The sequence below is a fragment of the Schistocerca gregaria genome, chromosome 4 (assembly GCF_023897955.1).
Source record: "Schistocerca gregaria isolate iqSchGreg1 chromosome 4, iqSchGreg1.2, whole genome shotgun sequence".
Taxonomy (NCBI): Eukaryota; Metazoa; Arthropoda; class Insecta; order Orthoptera; family Acrididae; genus Schistocerca; species Schistocerca gregaria.
In genome coordinates, this window is record NC_064923.1 from 100732636 (window position 1) to 100756476 (window position 23841).

The window sequence follows — 23841 nt, forward strand, 5'->3', positions numbered from 1 at the left end:
CTCCGCAAGATCCCTTATTTCCAGGAGCACTTGCTCGGTACGGTTCGCAGGAGAGTTTCTGTGATGTTGGAAAGCATGAGATGAGGTACTGGCGCAAGTAAAGCTCTCGAGGAAGAGTCTTGAGACGTGCCTGGACAGCTCACTGAGACAGCGCTTGCCCACTAAAGGCAAAGCTTCCAGGCTCGAGTTAAGGGCCAACAAACAGTTTCAATCTGCCGCTTCAGAATGGAAGATCGTTCTCGGTAGAGTTATTATTGTTCATTTTACCTATAGAGCCTGTTTACTGCTAAGTGGAAATCGTATCAAAGGGTCGTCACTTTGTGTCTCGTCATGGACGTTGCTGTTACTTATTCTACGTATTCTGGATAATGACATCCTGAATTGTGTGTCGCCGGCAGTCATGCTGTGTACCAGCGCCTAGACATGTTAGAAGTAATTAGTGTCAGAGATTAAAAGGCTGATTGCGTCTAGAAGGAATATTGCAGTCCGCAGTGAAGGTACTGTATAAACTGAAGTTGTGCTCGACTGTTTGCGGATATTTCCTGGACTCTTTCCGGGCACTTCTGAGAAAGCGATGACCTATTCATTGCGTCCGTTACTCTTCGCGTTTAACTCTGCAGAAGCCTGCCCCAGTGACCCGTCAGCCCGCATTGTACTGTTGAAGACCTCAGCGGACGAGCGCCAGCCTCGATCCACATAGCAGACACAAAGAGCAGAGCTGCGTCACGGCCGGCAGCACTTTCTGCTGCGCTCTCCGGGTTTCTCGCTGCATGGCGGCCACAGCGCCCTCTGGAACCAGAGGCTGCCGTCCCTGCGCATCACCACCAATACAGCAACTCTTGTTCCACATATGTGTTGCTGTGCCGCAGTTAGGCTGCTGTCAGCTCTACTGTAGAAAATGTTGCAACTTCTGTTTCTGTTTTACCGTGCTGCATGACGCACGTAGCCTGAATACTCAAGATTTCGTAGCAGGCCGTAGATATACAATAATAACATCTCCATTTATACAGAACATATTATTTTTTGTATACATGTACTAAGAAAATTTGGAAAAGTGCATTCTGAGGTCACGTCAATGTGCAGATATCAAAAAAATATTTAAACGTAACTAATGCTATATTTCACCATTGTAAGAAAACAATTGGATTAACAACAAATGAGGAGACATTCTGTTGAATCACCAATGAAAATATAAATGTTATTTACAGGAAGATGAAGGACGATGGGATTCATGTTGATACAACAGGGAATAACTTCCTTAATACCAGAGCGGACTGCAAAGAGGAAAATTTTTTTAGCAAAGCGGACATTGAAATGTATATACTAATTAACTGAGGAGGCTATATACAAGTGCTGCTCTGGCATGCAGAGGTGCCTGAGTAAAGGAAATGGCGTTGTTCCTTATCAAGCCAAGCAGAAGACTAATATACAAAAAAGAGCTGTCACGAAAATAGAAATTATAAAACTCTAGTTTTATTCCCTACATTACTAACTCTAGGGAGATCCATGTTCTTTTATTCTTCATTATGTACCGGGTGATAAAAAAGGCAGTATAAATTTGAAAACTTAATAAATCACGGAATAATGTAGATAGGTAAAAATTGACACACATGCTTGGAATGACATGGGGTTTTATTAGGACCAAAAAAAAAAAACCCATATTGCTAGACGCGTGAAAGATCTCATGCGCGCGTCGTTTGGTGATGATCGTGTGCTCAGCCGCCACTTTCGTCATGCTTGGCCTTCCAGGTCCCCAGACCTCAGTCCGTGCGATTATTGGCTTTGGGGTTACCTGAAGTCGCAAGTGTAACGTGATCGACCGACATCTCTAGGGATGCTGAAAGACAACAACCGACGCCAATGCCTCACCATAAATACGGACATGCTTTACAGTGATGTTCACAACATTATTCCTCGACTACAGCTATTGTTGAGGAATGATGGTGGACATATTGAGCATTTCCTGTAAAGAACATCATCTTTGTTTTGGCTTACTTTGTTACGCTAATTATTGCTATTCTAAACAGATGAAGAGCCATCTGTCAGACATTTTTTGAACGTTTGTATTTTTTTGGTTCTAATAAAACCCCATGTCATTCCAAGCATGTGTGTCAATTTGTACCTCTCTATCTACATTATTCCGTGATTTATTCAGTTTTCAAATTTATACTTACTTTTTGATCATCCGGTATTACACTGTATAAATTTTCAATGAAATTACTCCTGGTCTCCAATTACTGGCAAAGTTAGCTTCGTGCTTCCTAAAATGTTGCCTTCGAAATTTAAAATATGTATTGTTAGAGTTAAAGTATCTGTAAATGACAGCAGCCGCACTAAATGTCTTGAGAAACAGTGTTTGAAAGTTTTTGTGTATCTTCTGACGTTTAAGTAACAAAGCGCTGGAAGTCATAACCATCTTTGTGTTTCAGAATTAGCCGAGGGAATGCACAAATCGGTGGGTATTTGTGAGGATTATATCAAAAAGTTCAAGATATTTACACCACTGCAACTTCAAAAAATTTATAACATTAACAGGGATATATATATCTACTCGAGGCTAAAAATTCCGTAAATCTCAAAGAGTAAATTAATTTCATTAGGAACTGCACTGACAAATTGTTGTTTGAGCCAGTATTCCTCAATATGGCGCATTTCTGCCAGCTGCGACCAACATTGGCGACTTCTGAATGTGAGGAAGTGTCCTGTATCTCGCCCCAACACGACCTTCCACAGCTCCCTATTGCGTCTCCCCCTCTGAATCAGTTTCTGGGTATTTTCTTCTGTTTGTCGTTGGTTTTTGTTCTTCGTCCTACATGTTTTGATCCTACTCGAGGATCGTTCCTCAAAATTGATCTTCAGTTTCGTTTACATATTTGTTTGGCATGTTCGCCATAGCTTTCAGGAGGATAGTTATGGTTTAATGACAGGTTGACGACATGGTCACTAGGGCAGAGGACAAGTGAAGATAGGGAAAGGATGCAGAATTAAATGTGCCTTGGGCTTTTCAAACAAACCATCCCAGCATTGGCCATAAGCGGTTCAGGTAAACTAAGGGAAAGCTACATCAGGATGACAGGTCACGGAGACAGATCCGCCGTCATCCCGAATGCGAGACTTGTGTTTCAGCATTGCTTTAGCTCCCTTACTTGAAGGGAATGTAAACGACAAGGTACAGGCTCTGTGGGTCAAGTTTGAGGAAGAAAGTCAGTGGTGTCGTTGTGAACCAAACAATCCAAAATCCACCTGAATCAATTTAAGTGGTGACTCAGGCATTAAATAAAAGTGAAAATCGTTTCATAAGGATGCATAGAATTTTCCGAACTGTGTAAGGTGGCAGAATAAATGAAGGTCAGATTAGCACTTAACATGAGACCCTGGGAAGGGAAGGTGAATATGGCACCTAACTTAATTCGCAGTAATGAGCAAATTAGCCTAGCAGTATGTAATGCAAAAAGGGATGACATTCAATCGACGGTAATTAACACATCGTTCCCATAATGCATGTTTGAGTGGAAGGTGAAACTAGCAGCGACAGACGTTTTAGCTTGGAATTCAGAGGGATGACGCAGAGGCAAGGCAGCGCTACAGGGGGTACCTCAGAGACCACTTAAAGGGGTGGTCCAGGCGGAAAGTCAATGACCCACCAGGTGACTCAGGGAGAGCCAGTATAACGACCCACATCAAGGAGGACAGGAAGGAAAGCTTTTTAAAAACTGTGTTTTGGAATTCCAAATGGATACAAAACCAGTGACGCATTTTCGATCACATGTGAGAGAATCAATGTACACATTTGGGCGTCTGGAATGGGACTAAACGTCAGATTGGCGGAAACGTACTAGGCAGGAGAAAAGAGCCAAAGTTTTGATGCAATTTAATGGTATGGACCTTGCGATTGGTAGAGAGAGTTTCCACAAAATAAGAGGAACGCCCCTATTGGTCGAAAAAAGCCGTGACGTGAAGAATGAAAGACCCCAGGTGGGAAGACAGTTCGGCTATGAGTAAGACAAGACGGAAATTTTCGGGAACTCTTCTCTGAACTGGCGTCAAGTGCAGAATGGAGCATGTAACGCTCTGTACGAGGCAGAGGATTAATTTGTGTGAACACCGCTTTCACAGCGGCTGATATCCAGCTAGAAATCAGCTGTGTAAGACGTTGTGGTCTCCTGACCTTCATTGCTTACATATTCCGCCCTTACAATTATATTCCGCACATCAAGATGCTTCAATCGAACCCAATCTCGATAAGATAAAGTCAATATTGTATGAATTCATGTAAACGATATGCAAATAACTAGTAAATCGCAAATGCGCACCAAGATTGAAATACTCGAGGCTGGCGTACACACATACATTCCAGACACGACGGTCACAGGAGCTTTTAGTTCGGGAGAGGCAGACCGCACGCCGGGACGCCGGTCCCTTCAGAGGACGAGTCAACCTCGACCGCCCGTAGAGCAGACAGCAGTTGTCCAAGTGAAAGGCAGAACAACCTCGTGTTTGGCTTAAAAGCAAATTCCGCTATATTGTGTTGGAGCGCCCAGCCTACGCATTCTTTACAAACATAGCACGCAGTTTCAGAGGTTTTCACAGGGAGACAGCAAAGGCCAAACGACGATGCTACAGATTTCTGGATTCCTAACGTCATTCTCCCGTTTTAGATGAGGAATGCTAATTGGCAGACGATATTTCTGACGCCTTGAGCTGAAGGAGTAATGCAAGAGACCGAAAGATATACCCCTTCACGCCTGGCGTGGAGAGGTGCCATTCCGTTGTTGCTCATGCAGCGAGAACATGTAACGAGAGTGTGCACACTGGTACGTGTATTCAAAGAGCGAGGAACAAGTCGCTCCTCAGTACTTCACTGGGAGAGAACCTCTGTCGAGAGCGAATCAGAGCGCGACTCTATATTGAGTCCTTGCAATTAAGCGTTGTTCACTGTGTTGGCCGCTACACTTATTGTGCGGTGTGAATGGACAGAGTTATAGTTAAACGCCCGCGAGTGAATTTTTGAGTGGCATCGCGGTGGACTGGTTATCTGACCGGTGTACCACGCCAATAGTTAGACTAGGGGCGAATAGGAGTCCTTGACGTCATCAAGGCGTGGGGAGAGTTTGATTGGCGAAGGTGAATCCAGACAGAACGAGAATTATCTTATTTGTCAGCAGCGAGCGGCGCAGATAGCAGTCATCGCAGCTTACGGTATTGTGCGCTACAGCTCTTGCGAGCCCCATATTTCCTCCACAACAGTAGTAGACTTCACTGCATTTCACACGCAATAGCCTCGATCGTACCTAACAACATTCTAACGGGTAATTATTCAAGTTGAGTGGGTGCGGCTCTCAGCCATTCTGCCAAGTCAATATCAATCTTAAACTTTGTATAGAAATTTCATTAGCGAATCCTATCCTTGAGAGGTAACCACATTCCGAAAAGAACCGGGAAATAACTTGTTCATTTCATAACTAAAGGTGCCATTGTGATTTCTCAGAATTTTAGCAAAATAAATAATAATTTTTCGCTAGTTTCTTCTTACACTAACTAGCACTACTCCAGTACCCAAGTATCCCACTAGTTACGTAAGAAATTTTGTGAATTTTTGTGTCATTTCCTTACAGCGGACGTCTCCAGAAGATATTTATTGCTGGGAGTTTTTCAGGCATTTCTCTTTAGAACGTTAGGAGCGTCTGTCTGACTTCTGTAGTAGTGTGTGGGTGGAAATTGCATCTTGCAGGAGCCACAGGGTACATCTCAGATTAATCCGTTGCGCAGAATGACAGAATAGCACCCACACGTTCACAGATGTAGCGTCGTTTAGCTCCAACTGTGGAGAAACGAACCAGCCAATTAGTTAATTGTTTTTGAGAGAACTGAGAGGGCATTATAATATGCTCGCCGCTCCAGCCATGTGCGTGTATAACACCACATTCTAAGACTAGGGATGAGTACATGTTCTCTCATCTAACGAGAAACGTAGGGAAAGTTTCTGCTGAAAAATTCAGCACAGGTGTAATTAGTTTTATAGGAATTTCAGCGAAAGAGAATGGTCTAGCAGACGACAGCTCATCGCAGCTTAAGATAAATACTGCATGCAGATGCGTAAACTTGTTGGTTCACCAGCTTGCGTACACTGTAAACTCGGGCGACCTTGGGTAATCTTTTGGTCAATTTGTCACATAACTAACCATCCACTGTAAACTTGATTGTCATCCTAAAAGTAGTGCCGAACTTTGAGCCGGAATCGGACCAACATCATAATGTAAGTGGAGGAACAATTTTGTAAAGAAACTTCTAGTTAAACTTTAACATTGTTGTGTTTAGTATTAATTTTCTTTCTGAGAGTTAAAGTACCATATTGTGGTGTTTAGAATTATTTCACTTTTTTGATGTTGATGAGATGCGTTATCCTGAGAACTGTTTTAATGTCGTCACATTGAATATTGTGTAAAAACGTATATTTCAATTCTAATATTGAGACATTACACCTTACACAGTTGTCTTCAATCCTAGAATAAGTAAACCACAAATATTGCACCATAAAACCCTTTTATATATTACTTTTTGGGAGGCAATATTTCTTCCTTTTTTAAACATTTGCATACTCAACGTTCTGCCCTATAGATTACTTTGACTTACCCCATCAGTCCAAAGGGTTTAGAGACTAAATTAATAGAAAAATATAGAAACGGTAAAACAGTGGTTTTTATTATTCAGAAAAATCCATCACTCGGATGTCATTCACTTGCTACATCCCATTGTCTTGCATGTCGATTACCTAGTTAAAGCTTTGACCCTTAATATGAATCTCTCCTCTCTGTCGTTAGTGGGAAGTTCGTATTAAGAAAAAAACACCAAGTTTCGTCACCCGTGATGGTTATTTCCAGAAAATAAATGTCCGCGTTTAGGATTTCAATCAAGTCTTGACAGAAATCTATGCGTCGTTTATGTCTGGGAACCAAGACGTACAGCACAAACTTTGCACAGATTTTCCTCTTCCTCAAATCATTCTGGAGGATGTCTCTAACGATTTACCGACATTGGTCATCGCGAATTGTGATACAACAGCATTGACACATTACGGTAGCACATCCAGTACTTAGCACTGTCTGCCTGTTCAGAATTAACTGGTTAAATGCACATCTCTTGTCTACAGTTGTTAGTTCAAGCTGCCTCCGTAACTGCTGCAAGGACATTGCTTATACGTCAGGAATAAAATTAACCTCGGAACTTTTTGGACGGACAGAGGATCCGATGTATGTTTTCAGAGCAGAATACACATTTCGAGGTGCAGAACCGTGAACTAAATGACTATACAGCTCTGGTGTTTATCGAGACAAGTTCGTAGAATACAAGACATACCCAAAGCAACATTGAGCCCCTTCTATGGTATAGACTGCTAAGGTCCACGAGGACACTGTGTGAGCTAGAATTTCCCCTTACCCTACGCGCTCTCCAAGATACTCGTCTTCATTGCTGGGGGGGGGGGTGGGGGTGGGGGGGGGGAGGGCGGGGGGGGGGGGGGAATCATCTGGACGACATCTCAGTTAGAAAAATGTGAGTGCCGCTAGCCCCGTCTGCAATATCGGTAACACCCCTTGCCCAATTGCACCAACAAGTGGAATTAGGTCGAATAATCATGTTCCAAACGACAATGTCACATCCACGATCTTCTCTTTTCACATTTGAGCACTACACTCTTACTAGAGAGAGCTACACCAGATCATGATAATTATTAACCAAGATAAAACGTCCAACATGTTATATCAGGGAATTGTGCTAGCATAAATTTCACATACTCTACAGCAGTGGTGGCCAACCTGGGGAGATGGGCTACATGTGGCACGCAGAGCCATCTCTGTTATCGTCATGATATGCGGGACAAAGCTACCTGCGATTTTGTGTGTTTTGGACAGGAAAATATATTTCGAAACGTCCGGCTAGAAACAATCCGGTGTTTCAAACACGATACACGTGTTTCAATGAAACCACCTTTACACTGTCGATCAAACCACGGCGCAGAAATCTCAGTTTTGTCAATTGCAAAGGCAAGACCGAGTCTAATTTTTTCCGGTGTTTTGCCCTGTACACATACGAACTTATAGAAGTGTTAATTCTTGGGGTAGTGGTGTCTTCCAAATTACTCTGCAGTCACAAAATAGTGAGGTTTACTATTATGTCTGAAATCTTACAACGAGAAGTGATTACATCAGTACAGATAGTTTAAGTAGGAATATAGTAAAATATTCTCGACTATAGTTTCTGACAAAAGGAAAAAAGAAGATGAGAGCCGAATCATCAATGGACAGCTATATATTTTTGTACAACTTCAGAATAACCCACATTTTTTTACCTTATGGAGGAAGTTTTTCTGTTGATACAATTTGAAGGCCATGCGAGGCAGAAGATATTCACCTTTTGAGAATGTGACCCGCAAGTACTAAAAGGTTTACAACTCCTTTCGCGCAGTAAATGAATAAAACTTCATTCGTCTGGGAACAAACTTGGTGACTTTCGCTACAGTGCAACGCTTTCTTTGTACGACCATCACACTGTAGTTATACAGTTTTGAGAATAACAAACTAAACGAGTAACCATCTATTAACAACTGGATACGAACAGTGCTCAATATTAGATTTTTTGCGAATAAGTGAAGCAACAGAATTCATGCAGCCAGAAATTTGTTTAGATAAGGTGTCGATGTATATAGACTGCAATGTGATTAAGCGCTGAAAAGTGGCGATATTTTCGCAGTATAGTCGAACGAGTGTGTCTGTCAATATACAATGGTCTGAAAATCTTTGCGTTACCATGCCTACCAATAATTAAACATTTTTGAAATAACGGTTCAACAAGAATTGCATGATTCCACAAAAGTACTTATTTATTTAACATTTGAACATGTTCGTTAAGTAATTTCTCACAGGAAAAGCAAGTCATCAAGGACAGCTTGTTGTAATATGTTGCAGCAAAGTATCAGATATATTTGCAAAAATTCAAATATTACAAAGCCACTACAATAAAGTTGTGCAGTATTAACGTAAAAACATCGTGTCAAAACCGTTTTATCATACGAATACTGAAAATTAAAAATATTATGTTAAGTATTGCATGTGTCATAGGTAACCTCGGTAGCACATCGAAAACCGACCAATATTGTATGTGGGACGGTTTGCAAAGTGTACCTTGAAGTTATTTGCGACAGGTGTTACTCCTTATGCATTGTGATTGTCTTGGGAGTAGCTTATTTTTGGTCAAATTGTTGAGTGGAGCGAAAACAAGGCTCCCTATAACTTACAGAATGGATATTGTCCGAACATTCATAGCCAAACCCCTTTACAAATGGGGTATACAACTGACCAGCATGATATATAGTTTTACAAAAAATGTTAAATTACGTCAAAGTAATCAGGGTAATTCAGAAAAAATTAATTAGTGAATTGATGGAAAATGAAAATATTTCACCAACAGTCGTTGTTATCTACGTAAATGAAGTGTTAAAAAACATCAAATCATAGCCTTTCCTTGATCTGTATACTCTAAATAATAATAGAACACCAACTGATATATAAAGGTGCTATATTTCATGCTTTCTGAATTAAACTTGAAACAAAAAAGAATTGCAAATTGGTCAATGTTTTGTGAAATCATTTATTTGATAGTAAGAAACGAAATAGATTCGAGAAACAGTTGATGTGCCTACAAGTGACGCTCGTAATAATGAACTGAAAATGAGGTGCCGATTGAGAATTTAAAGCTCAATGTTCAACTTAGAAGCCCAGAATTTTAAAGTGTATTATAGAACTCTTGTCTGATGGAATTTGACAACGTGATCTCCTTGCGTTACTAACGTATGAGTATCTCAGTTGCAGTACATGAATTCTACTATGATGCAAAGGAACGTCAGGTATTTCTGCAATCTATTTTATTTCTTACCTTTAGACAACTCTTTTCACAAACCATTTCACCAATTTTTCCTAATCTGTTTTTTCAGATGGTTAACCCTGGAAGTTGATTCGTATTTGTGGCAGCAATCACAAGTATTACACATATCGTAACGAATTTCATATAAGGTACATATTTCTTACATCCACATAGGTACTCCACGGTTCATGGTACAGTGCATGGTGGAGGGTACTCTGTACCATTGTTAGTCATTCCCTTTCCTCTCCCTCTTGTAAATCGAGCGAGGGAAAATGGTTTCCCGAATGCCTTTACATGAGTCCTAACCTCTCTGTATTCTTATACGTACTATGGAGACAGTTACAGTTCTTGCAAATGTTGGTTCCTTGAACTGAATTTTTCTGTTGTTTACATTTACTGGGCGATCCCACCAACAAGAAAACTGAAAAAGAAGGGATATACAATTTTAAGACGGAAATTCTTACATCTACATCTACATGGATATTCTGCAAATTACATTTAAATGCCTGACAGGGTTCATCGAACCACCTTCACAATTCTCTCTTATTCCAATCTTGTATAGCGCGCGGAAAGAAGGAACATATCTTTCCGCACGAGCTCTGATTTTCCTTATTTTATTGTGGTGATCGTTTCTCATTATGTAGGTCGGTGTCAACAAAATGTTTTCGCATTCGAAGGAGAAAGTTGGTGATTGGAATTTCATGAGAAGATTCCGTCTCAACGAAAAACGCCTTTCTTTTAATTATGTCCAGCCCAAATCCTGTATCATGGCTGTGACACACCCTCCCACATTTCGCGATAATACAAAACGTGCTGCCCTTCTTTGAACTTTTTCGATGTACTCCGCCAGTCCTATCTGGTAAGGATCCCACACCGTACAGCAGTATTCTAAAAGAGGACGGACAAGCGTAGTGTAGACAGTCTCCTTAGTAGATCTGTAACATTCTCCAAGAGTCCTGCCAACAAAAGCTTTCTCCACAACATTTTCTATATGTTCCTTCCAATTTAAGTTGTTCGTTGTTATAATACCTATGTATTTAGTTGAATTTACGACTTTTAGATTAGACTGATTTATCGTGTAAGCGAAGTTTAACGAATTCCTTGGAGCACTCATGTGGATGACCTCACACTTTTCGTTATTTATTTATTTATCGACATTTGATGTTAAGTATTAAACACCCTTCTGCATATTGTGTCGAAACCTTTCTCTAAACCTATGAATACTCTAAACGAAGGTTATTGTTAAATATTCATGAAGGTACGTGAAGTATATACTGATGAGCCAAAACATTATGACCACCTGCTTAGCGGCTTGTTCGACCGTCTTTGGAACCAAATAAATAACTGATTCTGCGTATCAGGGATCCGACAGTTTGTTGGTAGGTTTATGGAGATATGTGGCATTGAATGTCTGTCCAAGGGTCACTTAATTCGCGTACATAACGAGCCTCTGATTTGCGTACGTGGTGATGGCGCCCTATAGCGACACAGATGGGTTCTACAGGATTTGAATCAGGTCGCCGAGACATCAATGTGAGTTGGCTATAATGCTCCTCAAACCAGTGTAGCACGGTTCTGGCTCCGAGACACGGACAGTTACAGTGCTGAAAGATGTCATCGCCGTCGGGTAAGACATCAAGCATGAAGGGATGCAGCTGGTTCACAGCTGTCGACGTGTCTTCGATTACTACCACGGCTCCCATGCAAGCGCCGGAGAATGTCTCCCACAGCACAATCTCCCAACAGCCTGCCTCCGTGGCGCGCAGCACGTTTCGAGCAGTTGATGACGGCATTTGTGGAGACGACCAGCGACCTAGTGTAGCAAAAACGGATTCACGCCAAGAGCAGACATGTGTCCATTGATCGACGATGGAATCCCGATGGTCCCGTTGGTTTAAAGACCATGGTTCGCACGCAGGACAAGCGTTTTATGGTTTCTAGGCAGTTTGCCCCGCTCGTTTAAGTGAATGATGGGCTGGTCCCCACTTTCCGCCTCAGAAAACACGATACACAATCAGTTGAAATGCGATCACACAAAGAAGAAAGTTCACGCAAATACGGACAAGTGGTGCAGACAACATTCCTGCCTTTGATTGTTGACGACTACGGTGGCTGGAAGCTGTCTCGGCCGCGCAGTTTAATAAAATAAATTTACCAAAATTTGTGTACAGCGGGGCCCTAATCTGGACGGGGTAAAAGCTAACGAAAAGAAGAAAGAGGGACGGTTCTGTAATACGCAGACGTGCCATCGGCCAGTATGCCCGGTGTCTGCCTTTAGCAAAATTCCGCGTGGGGCCAGCAACCTACAGACAGCCTGCCCCTCTCTCGCTGCACCAGTGACGTCACAGAGTAGGCCGGCCGCTGCGTGTTGACTTTAAGCGGCGGCAGAGGCGGCGCGCAGCCAGAAGCCGCTGCGGCAGCTGCACTCCGCGCCGCCGGACCGCCGAGGCCTCCAGAAGAAAGCGCGCCCCACATCCGGCCCGCACGTGCCTATATATACAGTGGAGATCGGGGCGGCGCGACGCCCACAGTGCACACGGCAGCCATGTCGCCCGTCATGCTGGTGAGTCGCTCTGCCAACGTCTCCACCTACACACTGGATTTGGAAGCTTGTTTACCTCAGTCGTGTAGCGTGTGCCATCTGTTAGTTTCGTGATATCGGCATTCGTATCGTGCTTCAATTTTCTTATCTACAAATATTCGCTATAAGATACGTCATAAGCAATGTACTCTCTTCGTTACCACTTACAGTTCTTCAAGTACACACAGTACGCAGAGTACGAACTTGCCCTCCTTCTAACAGCCGTGTACCGCAAGTCTCTAGAGGAACGGATGGTTCCAAACGATTGGAAAAGAGCACAGGTAGCCCAGTCTTCAAGAAGAGTCGTCGAGCAGATGTGCAAAACTATAGACCTATATCTCTGACATCAATCTGTTGTAGAATTTTAGAACATGTTTTTCGCTCGCGTATCATGTCATTTCTGGAAACCCAGAATCTACTCTATAGGAATCAAAATGGATTCCGGAAGCAGCGATCGTGTGAGACCCAACTCGCTTTATTTCTTCATGAGACCCAGAAAATATTACATACAGGCTCCCAGGTAGATGCCATTTTCCTTGACTTCCGGAAGGCCTTCGATACAATTACACACTGTCGCCTGATAAACAAAGTAAGAGCCTACGGATTATCAGACCAGCTGTGTGGCCGGCCGCGGTGGTCTCTCGGTTCTAGGCGCACAGTCCGGAACCGCGCGACTGCTACGGTCGCAGGTTCAAATCCTGCCTCGGGCATGGATGTGTGTGATGTCCTTAGGTTAGTTAGGTTTAAGTAGTTCTAAGTTCTAGGGGACTGATTACCACAGCTGTTAAGTCCCATAGTACTCAGAGCCATTTGAACCATTTTTTTGAACCAGCTGTGTGGCTGGATTGAAGAGTTTTTAGCAAACAGAACACAGCATGTTGTTCTCAATGGAGAGACGTCTACAGACGTTAGAGTAACCTCTGGCGTGCCACAGGGGAGTGTTATGCCATATTGCCTTTCACAATATATATAAATGACCTACTAGGTAGTGTCGGAAGTTCCATGCGGCTTTTCGCGAATGATGCTGTAGTATATAGAGAAGTTGCAGCATTAGAAAATTGCAGCGAAATGCAGGAATATCTCCAGCGGATAGGCACTTGGTGCAGGGAGTGGCAACTGACCCTTAACATAGACAGATGTAGTGTATTGCGAATGCATAGAAAGAAGGATCCTTTATTGTATGATTATATGATAGCGGAACAAACACTGGTAGCAGTTACTTCTGTAAAATATCTGAGAGTATGTGCGCGGAACGATTTGAAGTGGAATGATCATATAAAATTAATTGTTGGTAAGACGGGTGCCAAGTTGAGATTCATTGGGAGAGTCTTTAGAAAATGCAGTCCATCAACAAAGGAGGTGGCTTACAAAATACTCGTTCTACCTATACTCGAGTATTGCTCATCAGAGTGTGATCCGTACCAGGTCGGGTTGACGGAGGAGATAGAGAAGATCCGAAGACGAGCGGCGCGTTTTTCGTCACAGGGTTATTTGGTAAGCGTGACAGCGTTACGGAGATGTTTAGCAAACTCAAGTGGCAGACTGTGCAAGAGAGGCGCTCTGCATCGCGATGTAGCTTGCTGTCCAGGTTTCGAGAGGGTGCGTTTGTGGATGAGGTATCGAATATATTGCTCCCCCCTACATATACCTCCCGAGGAGATCACGAATGTAAAATTAGAGAGATTCGAGCGCGCATGGAGGCTTTCTGACAGTCGTTCTTCCTACGAACCATACGCGACTGGAACAGGAAATGGAGGTAATAACAGTGGTACGTAGAGGATCCTCCGCCACACACCGTTGGGTGGCTTGCGGAGTATAAATGTAGATGTAGATGAAGTAAACACGCCACCGAAAAAAATATTTTTGATTACGCTTGTCTATATCGGCCTTCGGAAAGGGTTAACACAGCCATCTCAAGACTTTAAATGGTAGAGGAAGTTGTACAAATATGGAATACCATTTTATTTTTCGCTCAAATATTTCTGAGTTTTTCACATTAAGCAGGCAAAATATCCGTGCCGCCGGAGGTTCGAGTCCGCCCTCGGGCATCAGTGTGTGTGTCGTTCTTAGCATAAGTTAGTGTAAGTTGTTTAACTAGCGTGTAAGTCTAGGAACCGATGAACTCAGCAGTTTGGTCCCTTAAGGAATTCACACACATTTGAACAAATGTCCGTAGCTTTGATGCTTCCTACATTTTCAAATACGTACTACGTTAGGAACATTTGTAAATAAGACGTAACACGAAGTTTGACATTTTAGGCTCTTCAGATTTTGAGGTACAAATATGGAACAGTGCATTCGTTTCAAGTTTGTTAAAGTTAAAACAAATAATGGAGAACCAAATAATTCGTTGTCAAAGTAAACAGTATAAAATGTAACAATACATCATTTTCAATTATTAAATATTGTCACATTTTTTTCTCTTGTGAAACCTAGAGATCCATTAAATGAGGTTGCTGTAGATTTTCGAATCGAAATATTCTTTTTGTGCCGCTTCAAGAAAAAGTGTAACCACCCTCTTCCAGCCTGGTTACCGAAAAATGGATTCTGGGTATTACTGGCTTTGGCAATCTGAAATGCCATTTGTTGAAAATCCTTTCGGATAAGTCCAAAAACATTAGTTTCGATTGTCATGCTATATTTAATCACCTGTTGTTAGATAGCACAGTTTTTCGCCCAAGTTCGGTCTTAGTGGCTTAATCATTCTCTAGCCTTTTTTAACTGCTGTTTGCGTACCAGACTCATCCCACTTCTTTCGAGCTAGTGAAGTCATTTCTGAGGCAGTGCCTACAAATGAAACTGGTTGTGAAAGTACGAAACAAATATGGAATACTAGTACCCCTTCCTAGTCACACAGCCATCTTGAAATTAACAAAATAAAATAAAATCGATAACTAAATTTAAATAGGCAACAAATACGTCATTTTGCGGCTTAATGTAGTACCTATAAAAGAAACTGGTTGTGAAAGTACGAAACAAATACGGAATACTAGTATTCCTTCTTAGTCACACAGTCTTCTTGAAATTCACAAACGAAAATAAAATATGGCACTTTACGACTTAATGTAGTAACTTAGCCCCTGTTTAGAATATATATTAGTAATTCACAGGAATGAAATTGGAAACCACCAATCTGTCACAACTAAGCTCGTATGAATTCATTAAAATAGCCTCATTCACTCGCAGTGGCAGCCAACTGCAATACCAATGCATCCCAAAGGAGTCTACAGTTGTTGGGCGTAGTTTTCAAGTGTCTCACCAGAGTACAGTACTTACAAGGTTAGAAGCCATAGTATTTCATAGTACTACCCCCATTCCATATTTGTACCTTTCCCCTATATTACAGTTTGTTGTGATAATTCAGAGAAGACATCAGTTTAAGTAGTACCCTGGTGCGAAGTTACATAGTGTTAGAAAGGAACTGATTCCGGAGTAAAACTAGTCTTACAACCACAATATACTGAAGCGAGTAAGGAAAGCGATGATTTAACACAGCAGATTGATAGTTGCCTGTTACATTGCACCTTTCAGTATTTTATTTGTTGGTTTAACAATCGATTATTTTGTTACGGCAGGCTTACTGCAAAAACACAGTTCTGTAGCTAATAACGATTCCGAACAGCTTAGCTACCTTTGGGTGAGTCTGTGAGGTACTCGGGAAGTATTCTTTGAGTTGTTGCTGTGCCAGCTAATCAGCTCACAATCAGACTCGCTGGGAAAGCTGTCGTGGTTTTGAATGCGATGACGCTGCCTGCTGTTCCGCTGTATGGTGAGATGGTGGTGTGCAGCTTGGCTAGGTGCAAGCTGAACACGCTTGTAACAAGATTTTGTCAATCATTCACAACGAACGCCTGGTTCGTGCGTAACTGTTTTTTCCTGATTCTCATGGTGATGTTTTGGAAGCATGTCTCATTCGCTCTTTGTCTTTTCGTGAGAAGGTATGTTTAGAGTCTCGGTACAGGATCTGTTAGCTGTTAACTCATCCGATCAGTTTCGTTACACTCCCCACCAATGAACCTTTGTCAATAGTTTGCGATTTGTGACTAAATTACTTTCTGGGAGTCAGTAGTATGGGTTTATATCAAAATACTGTTTGTCAGTCATTTTCTTGTTTAGATGGATCATGGCGACTTGCACTCAGCAATTGGAACACGTTTCTTTGATGTGAAACCCGCTATTTGCCTTTTGCGGTTGATTGGAACTTTAGAGGTATCTTACTGCAGTTGATACCAACAAGAGTAGTAATAACGCGAATATTATGTTTCACATTTCTTTACATGAGATTCAGTGGAAATGGTGCTCATTGGTATTTATTGTACAGAAAATTCGGTTATTTGAAGCCTTGTTCTATGAGAATGCCTGAACATGCCTGTTGCACTACACTGGGCTGTAAGAAACATTGGTTTACACGTCTTTATGTTTGCTGAGATATTCTGTGCAACTGCTCATGTTCACTCAAATTCAATTTCGTTTTTTAAATCGTTTAAGTTTCCTCTATCTATGTGATTTTCTACAAAATCTTTCCAGTCAAATCGATCTATTAATTTGAGTCATGGCTCTAAACATTTTATTTAATGGGCCATTTCTCATAATTCAGGTCATACGTGAGCTTATTTTCATAGGTAATCCGTCTTTAAACTCTAGCAGGAATCTTACAAGGTAATCTCTTAATTTTTTTGACTTTGTCCGCAGCTTGTGGTCTTGTGGTAGCGTTCTCGCTTCCTGCGCACGCGGTCCCAGGTTCGATTACCGGCGGTGTCAAGGATTTTCTCTACCTCGTGATGAATGGGTGTTGTGTCATCGTCATTTCATCCTCATTGACGCGCAAGTCGCCGATGTAGCGCCAACTAAAAAGGACTTGCACTACGGCGGTCGAACTTCCACGAGTGGGTCCTCCCGGCCAACAATGCCACAGGATCATTCTTTTTTCGACTTTTTTTACCACTGAATCCATATTTAATCTAAGTTTTTTTCTATAACGTACTTTTTTTCTTCAAAGGGAATAGAAAATACGCTAAACACAACGCTTGTAATCAGAATGGAAAACATTTGATTCTTCTTCTTCCTCTTCTTGTTCTTCTTTCAGTGATTAGGCGACCCGCCTGTTGCAATTACAGAGGAAGTTGTTGCCAGCCATTTATTCGTCTACATGTGTGTGGCACCATTTGGCATATTTTTGGTATCCTTTCTTTTGCATTCTATTCAGGTGTTAACGACATATTACTTTATTGCCTTCACCCTATGTTCCGCTTTCAAAGTGTTACCTTCTCTTCACACATCGTCATTTTCATATCTATCCAGGATCGCGCAGCCGTTCGCAGCTGTTGCCGGCATCGAGGTTTCCTTCTTCTTTACGCCTTCTTCTAATACAGTACTTTCTCTGATGAACGGTGTTTTGTACGCTTCTAAGAAGCGACCTACAGCGCCTCCCACCACACTGGTATATCAGCAACCCTGATATCGTCTCTCCACCGCTTTTCGTCGTGACAGTAACACTGACATCGTTCGTCGATGATATTCGTCAAATTTTTAGGGAAAAAAGAAGCTAAGCGACTATGCAGTAAGTGATTTCCGAGCCTCATAAAAAAGCGTAACTCCTTAAAAACTGAGATTCGTGAGAGCCATAAATGGGTATTACTTGGTATAAAGCTAAACATATGCTTAAAAACAACATGTGTTAACAAGTGCAATACTTACAGAGTCTTGCTTTCCAAAACGGAAATTGCTACGTTGTCATACTTACTTTCAATGAAATGAATGAAATGATAAGAACACTGGGGAGTGCAACAGCTCATGGAAAGGATCTGGATCTTAAATCTTGATGACGTGCCATTGCAGCAGCACTAACCGATGTAACAACTGTGCCAGATACTTTTTGTCTTATATAGGCGTTGCCGATCGCAGCGCCGCATTCTGTCTGTTTACATATCTCTGTATTTGAATAAGCATGCCTATGCTAGTTTCTTTGGCGCTTCAGTGTAATAAAGGACAATCGTTGTCCAAGGATCGGGTGTTAAACATAATTACGTACACGGAAGGCCATCCGCAGCATAGCAAAACAAAACAGTTATAAATAGGTTTCCCCATAAGTCCGCAGCAATACGACTGCAAGGCGCAAAAGAAAACGTAGAGATATTCAAGGCAGGACAAGGTAAACTTGTTACAAAAACTGGTGTTTGTGTATTCCAAGGATGCTCGATGCAGTTTAGAAGATGTGCATGACAGTGATATATTACTTTATGCTCATCAAACTGCGCGTGACGTAGATTACAATGATTGCAGGGGAAGCAGTAGGTGGTTGCATACTTTAAACGGTGCTACAGAATTGGAAGACGTAAGATAATGAAATTTCAAACAAATCGCCCACTTGACGATGCACGGTAAACTTTCAAATCGGCCCCAAAATTTGTAGATGAGATAAAAAAAACTTATCCCATCTTTAAGTAAGGAGTTTGTTTTTCGACCAATAGGGATTTGAAGCGGAAATGTGTATGAAAGGAACCCTGGAAATTAGAGGTACCAAGAGAGTTGTATCAAGATCGACTAACATCAACACCTGAAGGCATTCGTATACAATTATGCCGACTGTTAATCTGGGCCGGCCAGAGTGGCCGAGCGGTTCTAGGCGCTACGGTCTGGAACCGCGCGACCGCTACGGTCGCAGGTTCGAATCCTGCCACGGGCATGGATGTGTGTGATGTCCTTAGGTTAGTTAGGTTTAAGTAGTTCTAAGTTCTAGGGGACTGATGACCTAAGACGTTAAGTCCCATAGTGCCCAGAGCCATTTGAACCATTTTTTTGTTAATCTGGACTGTAAGTTCGCTGGAAAGTTATTTATTGTGCTGAGGGAAGTTGGAGGTGTTGCGCCGCTTACGATTCTTTCTCGTGTGGGTGATCTTGCAAGGAGAATAGTGAATATTCACGTCACAACGAGCAATAGTGCGAAAATGGGCGTAAGATGACTACAACTATAGTTTTTTGGCCGAAATAACTTGCTTTTGCTTGTTTCCTGTTCCGCGTATAGAAGTCATAAGCCTTCATTGCAAACTATCCCACTTGAAAAGTTTGTGACATTGCAGTTCATACCACCTGGATCCAGTGGACAAATTTAGCCTCTGGATGTTTGTTTTTTCCGTGCCTATAAAACATAATTATCGCACAAGTATGATTGTGCATGCATTCTTTAAGAGTGGATTGCTAGCTGAAATTCCCGCTCGGCTTACAACTCTCAAGGCGTTCTCCTTCGATCTTGATGGTGCGAACCTTTGTGATCACTGTGACTTGTCATTTTTCATTCGGTGTTCATAGTGCAAGGTGATGGTTTGTTGTGATCAATTCTTGAATGTTTATGATGTCCATTTTGTGAAGTGTACTACATACATCTCATAGAAGGTTGATCTCTGTTCCTCTCAAACGATTATTTTCTGTCGGCCTCCTGATACACAGAGTGAATCATTAGCAGCTAGATTTTTCCTGTCATAATGATTAACACAACACTTTCAAATCAGCAATAATAAAGATTGAAATTTTGACCTCGCTACTCTAGGGGTTCCTTGTCAATTTATAGAGGCCACATACCGCCCTGTTCACCAGCACGCACTATTCAACTCTAACTGGACCGTTGCGTTACTCTAACCTCCTTTGCGGAGGGTGTACGTAGCGATTTTCCGTAATGGAAGGAATTTTAGAAATGAATTTTTGATTTAAAATTTTTTTTAAAGTAGTTTATATTTACGGGCTCTCGTATACCCAAACACCTTGTCAACTCCGACTGCTGCAGTACTAGATTTTGGTGATTGGCTTAAACGTACTCTTATTTCCGGATTAAGAAACAACATGTCAGTTTAAGTCATTTCCCAAGAGAATGTGTCCTGAACACAGGAAATGTGAGAACAACACAGGTCCGTGATGTGCAGCGTCCACCTCTGAGACCTGAGCTATGAAAGCAATATGCTACTTGAAATTTAAGTGCTGGCCATCCCATAGCTGAGTTCACCCTGACCGGATGCTTCCGGAATTTTCTTTACCTCAAAACCGTAACGTTACCACAGAGGTTCGAGAAGCGTCGCGTTAAAATTTCTGTCGATGTCTTGCCACACAAATTCGCGCGGTTATCAGCCTTATCGCTGATAGCCTCTGCGATGCCGGAGTAACTGTCCGAAGGGGGAAACTGTCAGTGCGTGAACTGTCACGGACGTGATAAATTAGGAAAACAAATAACAAAATGGATAAGCTACAGCAGGCAATTTGTTTGCTACTAGCGGATTGCGTCATTATGTGGGTGCCACTCCTGCTATACATCTCCGGCGAAAAAGTTCAGAGACACTTTTATTCCTGGAGTAGAAGTGACGTCGGCGAGGTAACCACGGTGAAAGCTTGAACTAACAACTGTAAACAATAGATGTGTATTCGATCACTCAGTTGGGAATAGACTGTGTAAAGCAGTCGGACCGTAGTTTACCAACGTAGTTGTGTCTCAAGTGACGATGAAGTAACATCCATAAATAAAGTGTTCCTGACAGACTGCACAATGTTTTGAAGAAGAGGGAAGGGTGTGCAAAATTTGACCCTCACACCTTCACTCTCGAACAAAAACGGCGACACATGGACACCTGCCTCGTGATGGTTTCAGTGCAAATCGGGTGCAATTATTCTGTGGAAAAAATCAGTACACATCACGAACTTTCCGTTATCAATACGAACCAGTCACAAAATGATAAAGTGCAGTAACTCACACGAAGGGGCAATGCTTCAACGAGATAACAACATTCAAGGCAATGTGGTGCTCGAGTTCAACAACATCCCAAAGAAGGATTTGTCTCATAGTTTCACATGCTTGTGTAAAGTTCTGTGTTTTGCATTCTATTGGGGAGAGGCCGAGTAGAACAGCTCAGGCATTAAAACCACCAACTTAACTCCTCTTTATTTCTTACTAACCCAGTTTGAAACTTTTTGTACTGGTGGGATTAACTGTAGTATACCTGCACCAGTACATATATAACGTTCACTACTTTCAACTTCGAGAAGACTATACCTTGCAATCAATTTTATAGTGTGGACATTTTAACATCATGTCTACATCTACATCTACATGGATACTCTACAAATCACATTTAAGTGCCTGGCAGAGGCTTCATCGAACCACCTTCACAATTTCTATTATTCCAACCTCGTATAGCGCGCAGAAAGAACGAACGCCGGCGTCTTTCCGTTCGAGCTCTGATTTCGCTTATTTTATAATGGTTAGCCTTTCTATGTAGGTCGGTGTCAGCAAAATATTTTCGCATTCGAAGGAGAAAGTGGTGATTGGAATTTCGAGAGAAGATTCCGCAGCAACGAAAAACGCCTTTCTTTTAATGATGTCCACTCTAAATCCTGTATCACGTCAGTGAAATTCCCTTCTCTATTTCGGGATAATACAAAACGAGCTGGTCTTCTTTGAACTTTCTCGATCTACTCCGTTAAGCCTATCCGGTAAGGGTCCCAGATCGAGCAGGAGTACTGCAAAAAAGGACGGACAAGAGTAGTGTAGGCAGTCTCCTTAGTAGATCTTTTTCCAAGAGTTCTGCCAATAAAAGGCAGCCATTTTGGTTAGCCTTCCCCATTACATTTTCTATGCGTTCTTTCCAATTTAAGTTGTTCGTAATTCTAATACCTAGGTATTTAGCTGAATTTACTGCTTTTAGATTAGACTGATTTATCGTGTAACCGAAGTTTAACGAGTTCCTTTTAGTACTCATGTGGATGACCTCACACTTTTCGTTATTTGGGGTCAACTGCCACTTTTCGCACCATTGAGATATTTTTTCTAAATCGTTTTGCAGTTTGTTTTGATTTTCTGATGACTTTATTAATCGATAAACGACAGCGTCATCTGCAAACAACCGAAGACAGCTGCTCAGATTGTCTCCCAAATCATTTATATAGATAAGGAACAGCCAAGGGCCTATAACACTAACTTGGGGAACGCCTGAAATCACTTCTGTTTTACTCTATGACTTTCCCTCATTTACTACGGACCGTGACCTCTCCGACAGGAAACCGCAAATCCAGTCACATAACTGAGATGATATGCTATAAGCACGCAATTTTACTACGAGCCCCTTGTGTGGTGCAGTGTCAAAAGCCTTCTGGAAATCCAGAAATACGGAATCGATCTGAAATCCCTTGTCAATAGCACTCAGCACTTCATGTGAATAAAGAGCTAATTGTGTTTCACAGCAACGATGTTTTCTAAACTCATGTTGACTGTGTGTCAATAGACCGTTTCCTTCTAGGTAATTTATAATGTTCGAACACTACATATGTTCTAAAATCCTGCTGCATATTAACGTTAACGATATGGGCCTGTAATTTACTGGATTACTTCTACTGCTTATCTTGAATATTGGTGTGACCTGTGCAACTTTCCAGTCTTTGGGTACGGATCTGTCATTTACGAGTTAGAAGTTTTATGCTATTACGCAGTTAACTCTGGCGTTCAGTTCCACCAGAGCGCAATACGTATATATTTACATTGTCACTGCTCCCCTGTTCGTGTTCAACTGTATTTGTTCTTTTACCCAAGTGCTACAGGCAGCATTTTCAAACGTTACTACATAACACATTCAAGTGCTTATAACTGCAGGACCCTACGTAGAAATTCTCTGTAGTTTGTTATTTAGTTACTTCGTATTTTAATGTCACTCTTGTGCCTTTCACAGCATCTGATGACGACTTTCTTAGAAGTCGAAAGAGGATATAAGTTTCGCATGGTCCGAGTCTGAAACAATATAACAGAAAATATCGTGAAATAAGCTATAAAACGGTACAATGGCTGTGAATTGCCACTTTACTTGAGATCAATCGACTTTGACAAAACTTCTCAGTCAGATTCGTCATTCCTATACTATAGCCCTTGACAAACGAACGACTTAATCACCTTGTCTCAGAACACTGAACAATGTACGTCTACGCCACTGCTACAGCCTTCACTGGCGTACGCATCGACAGAGCAGAACTGAAAACAATGATATTCCGTATGACTCAACTACCCTCATTCACCCTATATGAAGTTTTTAGAGCCTTCAAATGGAACATCTAACAAGGACGGATACCCAGCTGTTGTCACGCACATTCTGAATCTTTTATAGTGTGTAGAGTAGCCAATATCGAAATATGCACACCACTCAAATTACAGCTGCTATCAGCAAGAAACATAGGAACTAGACAGTGATTCCCAACCTGGGGATAGCTACACCTGAGAGGTAAAATGAAGTATTCCTGTAAACAAGTAAGGTTTGATTATGTTTCAGCCACAAAACTACATTGTTTAAAAAATTAATGTCATTAATTCATTAGGC

General features: G+C 41.7%; 1 protein-coding gene across 1 annotated transcript in view; it reads left to right on the forward strand.

Annotated features, from left to right (window-relative positions):
• LOC126267620 (serine/arginine repetitive matrix protein 1-like) overlaps positions 1–23841 on the forward strand; it is a 100816-nt gene that overhangs the window by 7913 nt on the left and 69062 nt on the right. Inside the window, exon 2 of the mRNA XM_049972918.1 lies at positions 12298–12481. Within this exon, the coding sequence (XP_049828875.1) occupies positions 12298–12481 (184 nt within the window). The remainder of the gene's footprint in view (positions 1–12297; positions 12482–23841) is intronic.